The sequence below is a fragment of the Enoplosus armatus genome, chromosome 8 (genome assembly GCF_043641665.1).
Source record: "Enoplosus armatus isolate fEnoArm2 chromosome 8, fEnoArm2.hap1, whole genome shotgun sequence".
Lineage (NCBI taxonomy): Eukaryota > Metazoa > Chordata > Actinopteri > Centrarchiformes > Enoplosidae > Enoplosus > Enoplosus armatus.
The window spans coordinates 12,897,183-12,909,473 of NC_092187.1; the positions used below are offsets into that span (position 1 = coordinate 12,897,183).

General features: G+C 42.6%; 1 protein-coding gene across 1 annotated transcript; it reads left to right on the top strand.

Moving 5' to 3' along the window:
* Positions 1-606: 606 nt before the first annotated feature.
* acvrl1 (activin A receptor like type 1) lies at positions 607-10,922 on the top strand. Its single transcript, XM_070911213.1, has 10 exons — positions 607-1,148; positions 5,762-5,833; positions 6,466-6,702; positions 7,119-7,324; positions 7,424-7,523; positions 7,613-7,759; positions 7,848-8,123; positions 8,314-8,511; positions 9,397-9,527; positions 9,846-10,922. The coding sequence occupies exons 2-10, from the start codon at positions 5,764-5,766 to the stop codon at positions 9,990-9,992; spliced, it is 1,512 nt and encodes a 503-aa protein (XP_070767314.1). The 5' UTR covers positions 607-1,148; positions 5,762-5,763; the 3' UTR covers positions 9,993-10,922.
* Positions 10,923-12,291: the final 1,369 nt, after the last annotated feature.

The following is a 12,291-nucleotide window of genomic DNA, read 5'->3' on the forward strand; positions in this document are numbered from 1 at the left end:
TTTTGATATAACAATACAAAGAAATACATTTCTTGTATTTTTTTATATTGTTAAATAGGATATGACTTGGTATGTGATCTAAAAGGGTTAAAAGGTAATTTCTCAATCCATTTCGACTTTAACTTTTGAAACCGAAAATGATTGCATATTCATAGCCTCTTGATTTTTCATTAAGAGGAGTAGACATGCTTTTAAAAAACACATGTCAGACACATATTCCAAGCAATGTATTTATATGTTGTTTTTTAAATGCCTGGAGGGGATCTTTAAGTTCCTTACTGTGGCATGATAAAAGACTCCATTGGCCTCTGAACTTGGCATGTGAGATGCTAAGTAGCTCTTGTTTTTACTCACAGAAATGTTATTGTATCATTGGGGTCTTTGAAGCACATTCCTGACAGTGCAGTGCAGACAGCAGTCCACAGGGGAAAGAGGAAAATGAGAGGTTTAGCGAGCAACAGGAAAACCGCTATGAGAACACATTCCAGGCCGAGCAGGCTCCGTGCGGGACAATAAGGGGTGGGACAAAACGGTATACTATTTAAAAAAAATATGTAATCTTGCCTTTAGATCGGGACCATAGACAACAACATGAATTTTGTTCTTGCTTAATGGGAGAGGACTTTCAGAAAGCCATTCACTTGTGAAGCGGAAGAAGTCTGGTCTGGATCCAAACCGACGACGATGGTTCGTGTTGTCGGTTTATCAACGCAGATTTGGACCGAGATGAGATAGTCTACAGCCCGCTGTTTGTCGTCCTGCCAGGTCACACAGCTGCCAGTTCTGTTTTATTTTATACTTTCCCACTTCTTCTCACATTTAGAGAGATAACTTTGTTGTTAGACGAGTTTTCTTTTTTGGAGCAAAGAGAGGGGAAAAACTGCGGACGAGCTTTTTTTCCCCCAGAAACGAGACGGTCGGGTTCGTCGCCGAAGCAGGAAAGGATGTGAGCTCTCTCCGGATGAAAACATCTGCTGCCATTGAGCCGAGAAGTAAAAGAGATTTACTCCACTGTTAAAATGGAGCCAGTTGTGTTTTAAACGTATCTTGAAATACTTTTGATCCACGGAGGGACACTTCCAGCTAACTTTGATATGGGAGACGTGCGGCGTTTGCGTCTGTCGAGTTAAAAGGCGAGCAGACAACAGGTATGGCTCATGGTGTCAAACTCTCTTCTGTCTTTCTGGAGGTGTTTTATGCTTCGCTAGCTTAAGATGTGGGCTAAATTGTAGCTAACACTGAACGCTAAGTCACCTGTTGCCAGCGTCACACGTCACTCACACGTGTTTCCAGATGTGAACCAACAGGTGTCAAGAAGAGGCTTACCTGACCCAAAGACAAATGAACAGCAGTGAACAGGGTTTTCATCTTTTTTATTACTCATCTAGAAGCTTTGTCCTTAAAGCCATCTCCTGTGTCTTGTTTCTGTTTTCTCATCACATTTATTTAACTCTATATTGCACAAAGGAACATGTCTGCTTATACCAGTGATGGAGAGTACATTTAGTCTACTCAAGTACTGTGCAATGTTGAGGTGTTTCTCCTTAACTTGAGTATTTCTGTGTGATCCTGCTAACTTCTGGTCCACTACATATCAGGGGCAAATATTGTAGTAGTACTTTTGACTCTTACAGCTGTAGTATGTACGAGTATAGCTAGACCGCTAAATCGATACAGGATAAAGCTGATAAGTTGGCCGATATTGGCTTGTTGCAGATATAGCAGACAGTGTCAAAGATATGTTTGAGATCATTTAGAAGCAGTGCCGCTATTACAAACAGTAGCTTGTCCACCAGAGAGCACTGACAAGTTTATTTATTAACTGTAAAATGTCCTGCTCATTGCATATCTAGGTCGTAATTCTTTAAAAAAAGAAAAAGGAATTCCAATCCAAAATGTTTACGTTAAAAAAAAAAGACGACTGACTGATTTTTTTAACTCTCAAATATCGATATCGGTTATCAGCCTCCAGGATCGGTACTTTTACAGATTAAGATTTTACACATACAACATGTGACCATTTTATGAATATGAGTTGTTATAGATTAAACATCCCAACAGGATTTAAAGTAGTTAAAATAGCTCCTCCTCAACCAATTTTAATGCTAAATCAAATGATATAATACATAATACTGACAGGAGTCATTCTGCTGCATAATGAGTACTTTTGGTACACATTTGGTCTTGATATGTATTTCTACTTTAGTAAGATTTTGAATTCAGGACTGGAATGGAGTACTTTTACATTGTTGTTTGGCTGCTTTTGCTCCAGTAAAGGATCTGAATACTTCTTGCGCCACTGACGTGCACTTTGTGGCAAGATCCTTCTTTCAACATGTTGGGGTGAAAAGTTCATACCTCTTGAAATGTGCAGCACTGGTATATTTGCTGGAGATGTTGGTCTCGTAGCTGTATTTCTCCTCCCTCAGTATTTTGTACGTGTCCCTGGCATTCACCCATCCTACACACACACATTAACACTCATAGGGGGGACATTCGCCCTTTTTGTGTATAGGCCATGATGGAAGTCAAATGGGCTCTGTCCAGGTGCTGTTGTCGGCCCATGACATCTGATCAGGTGTATGTGTGACTCATTCTCATACCCAAAACGCTTTTACATATCTCCTCTTCCTCTTCTTCTTCTTTGGAAACAAAGACCAATTAGTGTGCTCAGTGTGTGTGTGTGGTATGTTTGTCCTTTTCCTTCACCAGACAAGCATTCACTGTAGGTATGCATGTGAGAGCACGCAGGCAGCAACTGAGCCATAAGGCCTGCCAAGCCTTGCTTTGTCTGTGAAATGAAGATACAATCAGTCTGTCGCTGTAACCAGCAGACGGTCACAATCACTGGATTACAGATTTAGGGTTTTTTACCACTTAAAACACACACACACACACACACACACACACACACACACACACACACAGAACACAAGCATTTTGAATGTGTGGCTAAGTCATTATAAAAGAACTGAATGTGATGTTGGCTTGCCATTTAAACCACATGATAGAAGCTTTTACAGTAACACTGCTTTAAGTTACTTTCCAGAGACAGCGTTATAGGGCTTTTTTGGTGTGATGAGGCCCAGTGGAGGGGCTGTGGGAGGCTGCTGTGCTATGCCATGCCCCCTCCATCCACCACCACATAACCGCACAGTCATCCAGATGGAATGAGAGATCTGCCTCTCCGAGTCAAAGCCCTGTAGATGAGAGGAAGAGATGACAATGGATCTTTTCCCCTTGGGTCACACGGGTGTAGCGTTGGACAGAATGGAGACAAACAGGAGAGAGCTCAGAGAGGAAGTGTGCTGGAGTTTAAAGTCAGGCTGCCTACGATGGAGGAAGCGATTACTGCTCTCTCCTGTGTCGGGACCCTGCGGATGATTAAAACGATAGAACAAGATGCAGCCATGCTCCTCCTCTGAGAATAAGTTCATTCTGTGGGTGGAGTTGTGTTTAGGCTATTCCTCCACTGGAGCCACAGATTAACCGCCGCTGACATATAAGGTGCATGACACAGGAAGTGCTCTTTTCTGTTTGGTAAAATATGGTTTGTGGTTTTAGCGAGTCAGAGCTAACCCGGACAGGAGGAAAGTCTCAAGATAGTTTGTCAGAAATCTCTATCAGATTTCTCGTGTGAAATGGAAAAAGTGTAATCTAGCAGAGATTTCACATTTGATTTGACATTTTGATAAACATGGGAAACTCCATCCAGGGTTTTTCATGTTCTGCTTTTCGAGACAGTCAGCTATGTGTATTCTTGGAATAGATGCATTTTAAAGAAAACAAGTAAAACATGATTGGAAATTAAAGAAAAGCAGACACCAAGTTTCAAATCAGTAAAACTACAGATACTCACACTCCTGTGGTTTGTCTTCAGTGACATTTGGCACTACTTAATGAAATGACTAAGGTAATGTGACAGCTTCCTGTCGTTTGTTCTTAAATATATCTAGCTAGATGCATCAAATCTGAAGGAGGATATCCGTGGCTACGTATTTGTGCTCACATGTGACAAGTTCCACTGCCAGATGTGTGCAGTTCGAGTTATTTGCTGTGAGAGACATGAGGTAGGATTAATTATTCGTTTCTATACATGATGTGCTGTTCACCTACAGCAAGATGACTGATCTATTGCTAGAAAATATTTTTTCTATACTCAGTGTTCATTGTTTTTAAGTTTGTAAGTTGTGGGAACAGACTATCTGTACACACAACATCTATTACATGTCAGGGAGAGGGATCCCAGTCCCAGTTTAAGTCTTGGTTTAAGTCACTTGGTTATTTTCTCCAACATGAAAGTTTGCCTGCAGTGTGAGAAAAAAATGTGTCACAGGTAATTTCAATTCAATTTTTCAATTCAGTTTTATTTATGTAGCGCCAAACTTCTTATGACACTTTACAAATAGAGCAGGTCTAGACCGTACTCTTTATAATATTATTACAGCGACCCAACAGTTCCCACCATGAGCAAGCACTTTAATCAATGTAACCTGTGGTTTTCTTTGGAATATGGTTTGCATGGGCGGTCTTTTAAGATGATCAACATGCATCCAAAATTTTATATTAGACTTTATTTCTGTTGAGACATTTTTGCCTAGTTCTGAGGCAAAATTAGACCTGTGAAACTTTGTAGCCCTATGTTATCCTGCATTGTTCATAGGGCTGAGGCACAGAAAAGCCTCAAGGTAGTTGGCAGTTGTAGATGGCACCCCTAGGAAGTGCCTGTGCATCATGGACCACTTCAGTCAGCCTCTGTGGCAACTGTCTTATGCATCTGCACACTCGTTCACAGCCCAATTGGCGCCTATCTCACTCCATCCAACTGCACAAATTTTAGATTTTATATAAGCCCCGCCCACCTCAGAGGTTACAGGATAGACCTCAGGTGTTGCACAGATAGAGAGCATCATTTTCTCCTTGCACTCTGATGGTTAAAGAAGCTGCCAGCTTGCCCTGATAAATCCCGAGTCTGATAAAAGCAAATGGTGCCTAACCACATTAGCCAGCTAAACTGCTACTAGCTCCCAACGCCTCTTAAACAACAGCATTTCCAAAAGATACGTTTTTTAGGTGATAGGATTAGTGCTGCTGGAGATAGACCTTAAAATACAAGATTGCAGAAAGCGATTAAAATGGGTGTCAATTTACAGACTAGAGTGTGCCTCAGCAGTGAGAAAGGCTAGGTCGAGCATGACGGACCTCCTGCTTGCGTGACCGTCAGCAGGGCAGCCCTAAACAATGAGCAGACCTGAGTCTCGCCGACCAGCCGGGTGGGGCCACTCAATGGCAGGAAGCATAGCCATCAATATTTACTCTGTGAGCAGGGTAGTCGAGGAGTCGACAGGCCTGGAGCCTGGGCAGCACAGCGCCACACACAGTCACAGCGCACATACACAAACACTCTGGAGTGCTGTTACAGCCTTCTTCCCCATAGCCCCGTTTTCCCACCCAATGCAATTACAACACAGGCAGACAGGCTGGGCCCTCGGACTGTTGTTTTTGACCTCATAGCTTCCTCTGCCAAAGACTCCAGGCTTTAACCACTACTCGACTCCTCACAGACAGCACTATTAAGTTACAGTCTGTAAATTTCAATCACCTAGCAGTTATAATGTCAGGGGAAATGGCCTTATTTGCCGTAATGCCCCAAATTAAATCTCGATTTCTCGCTACGACAGTTCCTAATGAAAAGAACACGCATTGTATTATCATTGTTTGATTATATTAACTTATTAATTATTATGTTCCTGTTTCACAGAGATGGGAAGCTCTGCTTTGCTCACAGTGGTGCTAGTTGGGGCGCTTCTGTGGATCTCTGCTGTCCATGCAGGTGAGTTAATGGTCAGATGTAGGAGATGTTCAGCATTCACTTTGTTCCATTCAATTAAAGCTCCATGAAAGGAAGCTTTTTACACTGACACTGAAGCACATGACTCTTGATATGAAGGGGTCACTAGAACAGCAGAACCCACTGAGTATGCAGCTTTTAGTTCTTTTGTTTTATTCTCCAGCTCACACATAGCCTGTATGGTTCAGTCTCACGGTTCTCACCAACCCACCAGTGTAAAACAATAGGTAGCTGTTTCCAGCAAACAAGCTCAGACAGGCAGTCTACACTATCTGCCTGGCGTGAAATGCAGAGTCAAAGTAAATGAGTGTCTGGTGAAGACAGTCGAATATCAACTCGAACATCTCTTTCTATTACACCTAGGGTTTCCAAAATCACACACACAAGGTATCTCTACAAGTATAGCTTATCACTTTACTAATATTTCAATAATGATTTGGAGTGTGTTTGGCCTTTTACATTTCCCAGATCAGTCATCTTTGGTAGGTTTCTCAGTTTGTTATTAACTGCTAAGATTATACAATTATATGCACACATGCATGTATGCATCTCGTTTTGGTGCCTGTGCGTGCTCGCCTCTCTGTCAACTCTGTGCATACTTCCTTGTGCTCCAGACTCTGAAGACGACGGGAAGCTGCTGTGCACATGTGAGAACGACAAAGGCACATGCGTGAACGGAACTTGCAGAGGAGACTTCTGCTTCTACTCGTGGGTGCACGGCAGAGAGGAGAGGGGCTGTTTCTCCTCAGAGAACTCCAGGGAGCAGTGCACCCCGGCCTTTGAGCGCTTCTTCGTGTACTGCTGCAGAGAGAATCAGTGCAACGCCTTCACCACGCCACCACCAAACATTAGTCAGTACCCAAAGCCATTACTTTACAATATTTTAACATGCCATCCATGAATCTTGAAGAGCTACTGTGATACTGAGCCTCCTAGTTTAGTGTGGTTTAGTCCTCTCAGGCTCGTCCCACAGCTCAGTGCACATCTTGCATTACTTTGTACTGATGGGATTCGAAGCTTCCCTCTAGATAGTAACTGGTTCCCCCTTGTGGTCAGTTAGAGCAAATTGATACTGTCTGGCTTTCCGTTTTTGGACTGATGATTCACTGAATGACATGTTATTAGGGCATTTTCAATCAAAAAATAATTCCAAACTAAAACCTCTCCTCCTCGATGCACTGAAATGTTCTCAACTGGTTACACAAGCTCAAAAATGTGTGTGTTTCTGTGTGTGTGTGTGTGTGCCTGAATGCTTATGTGTATCCAGATGGAGAGCCGACGACAACGCCCCCAGGGCTCAATCGTCCGGAGCTGTGGATCACGTTGTCTTTGCTGCTGTTAACCATTACTGTCAGCGTGTGCGGCTTGGTGTTGTTCCTGCGCGTCCGACATGCACACAGGAAGTCGGGAAATTATGAAGACCCCAATGTCACCATGCTCAAGGTCCCTAACGGAGATGACCCCACATACGGCGTGAGAGACATTCGATGTTTGACATGAGACGCTAAACTGTCAAAAGATGTTGAGTTCTCACAGATGGATTGTTTCTGGGTCTCTTGTCTCCTTCTCCAGGATATCTTTGATGAGTTTTGTACTTCAGGGAGTGGGACAGGGCTGCCGTATCTGGTCCAAAGGACTATGGCCAGACAAATCTCACTTGTGGAGTGTGTTGGTCAGTCTCCTTCCTCACCACTGCTACTCTTCTGTACACTGTTTTGTGTGTTACTTTGCAGTTGTGTAATTTCATCTCTCTGTTTCCAGGTAAAGGAAGGTATGGGGAGGTGTGGAGGGGAACTTGGATGGGGGAGAGTGTGGCTGTCAAGATCTTCTCCTCTAGGGACGAGCAGTCCTGGTTCAGAGAGACAGAGATCTACAATACTGTACAGCTGCGACATGACAACATACTGGGTACAGCAGCAGATTAAAGTTCCAAAGAAATTATTCTTGTGCAGAGAAAGGTGTCATTTCAAATAGCAATCTCCTATTCTGGCTTTAGGTTTCATAGCCTCTGACATGACATCCAAGAACTCCAGCACCCAGCTGTGGCTCGTCACCCACTTTCATGAGATGGGTTCGCTCTACGACTTCCTGCAGAACAACAGCTTGGAGCCCGAGAGTTGCCTGAGGATGTGCCTGTCCGTGGCCTGTGGCCTGGTCCACCTCCACACTGAGATTGTCAGCTCCCAAGAAAAGCCAGCTATCGCCCACCGAGACCTGAAAAGCCGAAACATCCTCGTGAAGCGGAACGGACAGTGCTGCATCGCTGACCTAGGTGAGGGCTGTGTAGAAGCAAGGACAGCGAAATCACACAGTTGTATCTGTTTGCAAATTCTGCGGATAGTTACAATCAAACAGACAATACAGCCATTTCATGCTGATTTTGATAGTTTGACCTCAGTTATATTAAAGTTGGTAATTCACTGTAAATGAAAAGGTTGCATCTGTGCATACTCTCTCCTCAGGTTTGGCTGTGATACACTCTCAGTCTCATGACTACCTCGATGTGGGCAACAACCCTCGTGTGGGGACCAAACGCTACATGGCCCCTGAGGTGCTGGATGAGACTATTCGTATGGACGTCTTTGAGTCCTACAAGCAAACTGACATCTGGGCACTGGGCCTGGTCTTCTGGGAAATTACCCGCAGGACAATTGTCAACGGTGAGGAGACAGCAGCCTATTATGATGTTGTGCCTTTACAGTAATTTGCAGAAATATTTGATGATTGATTTGAGACCTTTTTAAACTTAAGGAAGAAAATGGTGCACAGTGTATGTATATATCAATGGATCTTTTATAAGTTGATGTATGACCACTCAGGCACATCATGTTGAAAATGTGTTTTCTCTGTCATGTCTGCCTGGCTCTGTTAGAGTGTACATAAGAGGCAGTTAGTCCCATGTCTCTCAGCACTCCAGTGTTTTCCTAGTCTGTGTCTGTCTCTACTATCCTGTCTCATGATTAGCACTGCAGTAATTATAAACAGTCTTATCTGGTGTCAGCACTCACTTGTACATAGTCCAGATGCTTGTGCACACAATTTGTAGACGCAAGCACACATCTATGCACAACAGCCAAGCATGCACGCGCGTACGAACACCCTTAGTCCAGATGGATAGACATTCATAACTTTGTGTGTATGTTCTCACACATACACGCACACACTCGGCAGGCCTTGCAGATCTCCATCCCAGTGTAGTCGCCAGGGAATTGATATCTTTCCTTGCTCTCTTGTTTAGTCAAACATACTTTAAAAAACTCCCACTACGGACTGTCTCAATTTCCAAGTGTGCTATTTCAGGCCGTGTATGAAGAGAAATGTATCTTCTGAAAATGTATGAGGAGATAAACCATTAGGGTTTATCTACTCATGCGGTTGATAATGAGTTATATCTAACATTACAGTCTGTATTTTTGTCACCTGGACCCCCCCCCCCCTGCTGAATCCCACAACCAAGATTGTTGCCGTGATGGTTGAGTTGTTGTTGTTCTGCTCAACTGGAGAAGAAACAGCACACTGACTTTTTTCCTCTTGGATTCTTTTAGGGATCGTGGAAGAGTACCGCCCTCCCTTCTTTGACCTGGTGCCCTCAGACCCCAGCTTTGAGGAGATGAAGAAGGTGGTGTGTGTGGACCAGCAGAGGCCCAGTCTGCACAACAGACTCCATTCCCACCCTGTAGGCCATCTGATGACACACACACACATACATGCACACACACACGCAATGCAATTATATTTTCCAGAGCTGCGAAAATCTCAGTGGAGGTTTTCACCGCTTCTAACCTTTATTCCCAAATTTACACAGTTATGCCTGATAAAGAGGCACGCAAGCAAACACATAAACATACACATCTGATGATGTACTCACATAGAGGCACAAATTGGTAAATGCAAAGCACATAATCTATATCACACATAATAACGGTGCCATATAGTGCTTAAACAGAATGTTACATTTACATGTGGTGTTTTACATTTATCTCTGTGGGTCCAGATCCTATCAGCCATTGTGAAGATCATGAAGGAGTGTTGGTACCAGAACCCACCGGCCCGCCTCACAGCACTGCGGGTGAGGAAGACGCTCTCCAAACTGGACCATGAGAGCGACTTCAGCATCGAGAAACTCAAGCGGGACATTTAGACCGGATCGCCAGGATGAAACAGGGACACAAGATTGAAAACGCCCCAAAGGGATTTTGCACCACATTCCAACAGGACGAGGTGCATATCATTAGCATATTTTGAGCTAATGACTCACACAGTTCAGCATTATATTAAAACCATGTGACTTTGAGCGGTAGTGTCTAGACTGGCTCACACCCAAGGCTATTTTTTTTTGAGTAGCCTAATTTTCATCTCCCATATTTCTGGTGCCTCAAACAGAGAAAAATCAAGGTATATTTCTTTTTATGTTCAGCTAATAAAAGTTTAGATCAGACATTTCTACAGGCGAAGAATTAACTGAACAATTCATAGGCTGTTCTACACACACAGCCTTTTATTCGTTATTGTCTAAATCCCCCATCGTCATGGCAGAAAGGAAAATCTAGCATAGCTTCAATTACTCACCATCTTATTGAGAGGAGGAGTCATTCTGGACTTTCTCTGATAAACAGTAAAGTTGCACTTATGGGTTTTCCCATTATGACCAAAGCCACAGAAAGTGAACACGAAGGCCTTTTACTATGAACACAGGAAAAATGTAAGTGATAACATGCTCATACCAAAGCACCTGTAGCGTAAGCATATTTAACTTATATAAAATGAGCATTTATTATCTACACGCAGACACATTGAGCTATTAAGTTGTACATATTCTAACAGCATTGAAGCTGTTGTCTTGTATCACCATTGGGTTTATTGTAAATATATTTCAAAAGGGGGTATTATTTTCTATTATTCAACAATGAGACACATTTGATATACTTTTTTTACGACACAACTTTTTCAAATTATTTTTTTACATTTCTGTAGACCTAAATTGTACCATCACCATTTCTATGGTCAGTAAAGGAATTCACAAACAGACATGTAATATTGTATATGTTAAATAAAGGATTGTATTTTTCAACTGTTTGTACTGACGATACTGTTTTGTACCACAGATGTTTGCAATTCTGTCATCAACCAGTAGAGGTCATCAGATAATAGACAAACAGTGATCCATGTCAATGCAGCTCACCTTAGGAGGTTTACGGTGTAATCGGTTTCGCCATGGTGTTTTCAATTGCATTGCATCACCTTAAAATGATTAAGCTAAAACGTTAAGACCAATATTTCATCATAACACGGAAGTATAATCAACAGTTGCCAATGTTGGGGGAAGGTAGGGGATTGATTATTCTACAGGACTTATACACATCATCACATCTGAACCGCCATAATAGCCCACATGTCACTTGCACGAAAAGTTAACATGTTATTAAGTTAACATGTACAATACAAACATAACCTTCTATTTCTTTTGTTTTTATTTAGTCATTTTTAAAGGAAGAATACAAACATTCAGGCCTATCCAATCTGAGAGGCTTCATTTCAAACTATTTTATAGAAAAACAAAATCACCTAAACATTTTTGTTTCCTCTTCCGATGAGTCATAAATTCTACCACAACCATTTGGTTTAAGCTTTTACCCTGGCAACCATAGTGTATGGCCAGATGTCAGATTTATCTCATTTTATAAACACTTTGTGTGGGGGGAAAAAATATTTTGCTTTACCCATGATCTGATCTGGTGAGGAAATGTGGTCAAAGCGAAACAGAAAAGCAACAAGTTTGAGGTGCAGAATGTCACAACAAGAATCAAAATTGCCAAGAACGTTTCCCAGTGGTTGGTGAAAATAACTGTATCAACCCTTCTAGTAATATCTGCATGCCAGTGTTTTCTTTTTCTTCCTTTATCTGTTGGTGTGTGTGTGTGTGTGTGTGTGTGTGAGTGTTTTCTGTCTGCCTGGTTGTTGAACAAACTCCAGAGAGATAATACTCCCTCAAAGCCCCAGTCTGTCTGGTCAGTCAGATGAAGAGCTGGTTATTTTTAACACTGCAGGAGGGGGTTGTTCAAGTATCAGAGAGGCCAAACTCCCTGTCTGTGAGTGCAGAAGCCCATCTCACTTCTCCCCTCTGTTTCCCTCCTCTGGGTTTTCTTTTTCACAGTGGGATCATTCCAAATGGCTCGGTAGAGACAGGGGGATTTGTTCTGCAGACGATGTACGCTGAAGAAATGTGGAGATAAATTGGACAGGGCCGATAATGGACAGATATAAAGCCACAGAGGAGACTATGCAGACACAATTAGGCTTGAGGATGGATCAGTGAGAGTGCTAGCAAGAGGACAGGTGATAAAAGCTGGCCCAGATCAAGTCCCAAATGCACCTGGTTATAGCCTGACTCACCTCTTCCTGAGCTACATCCTCAAGCAGCTGGATGTGTTAGAGGGGTA

Coding starts and splice junctions, on each gene's coding strand:
- acvrl1 (XM_070911213.1), top strand. CDS start 5,764: ATGGGAAGCTCTGCTTTGCTCACAGTGGTGCTAGTTGGGGCGCTTCTG. Junction 5,834..6,465: donor GATCTCTGCTGTCCATGCAG/GTGAGTTAATGG, acceptor CTTGTGCTCCAG/ACTCTGAAGACGACGGGAAG. Junction 7,760..7,847: donor GCGACATGACAACATACTGG/GTACAGCAGCAG, acceptor TTCTGGCTTTAG/GTTTCATAGCCTCTGACATG.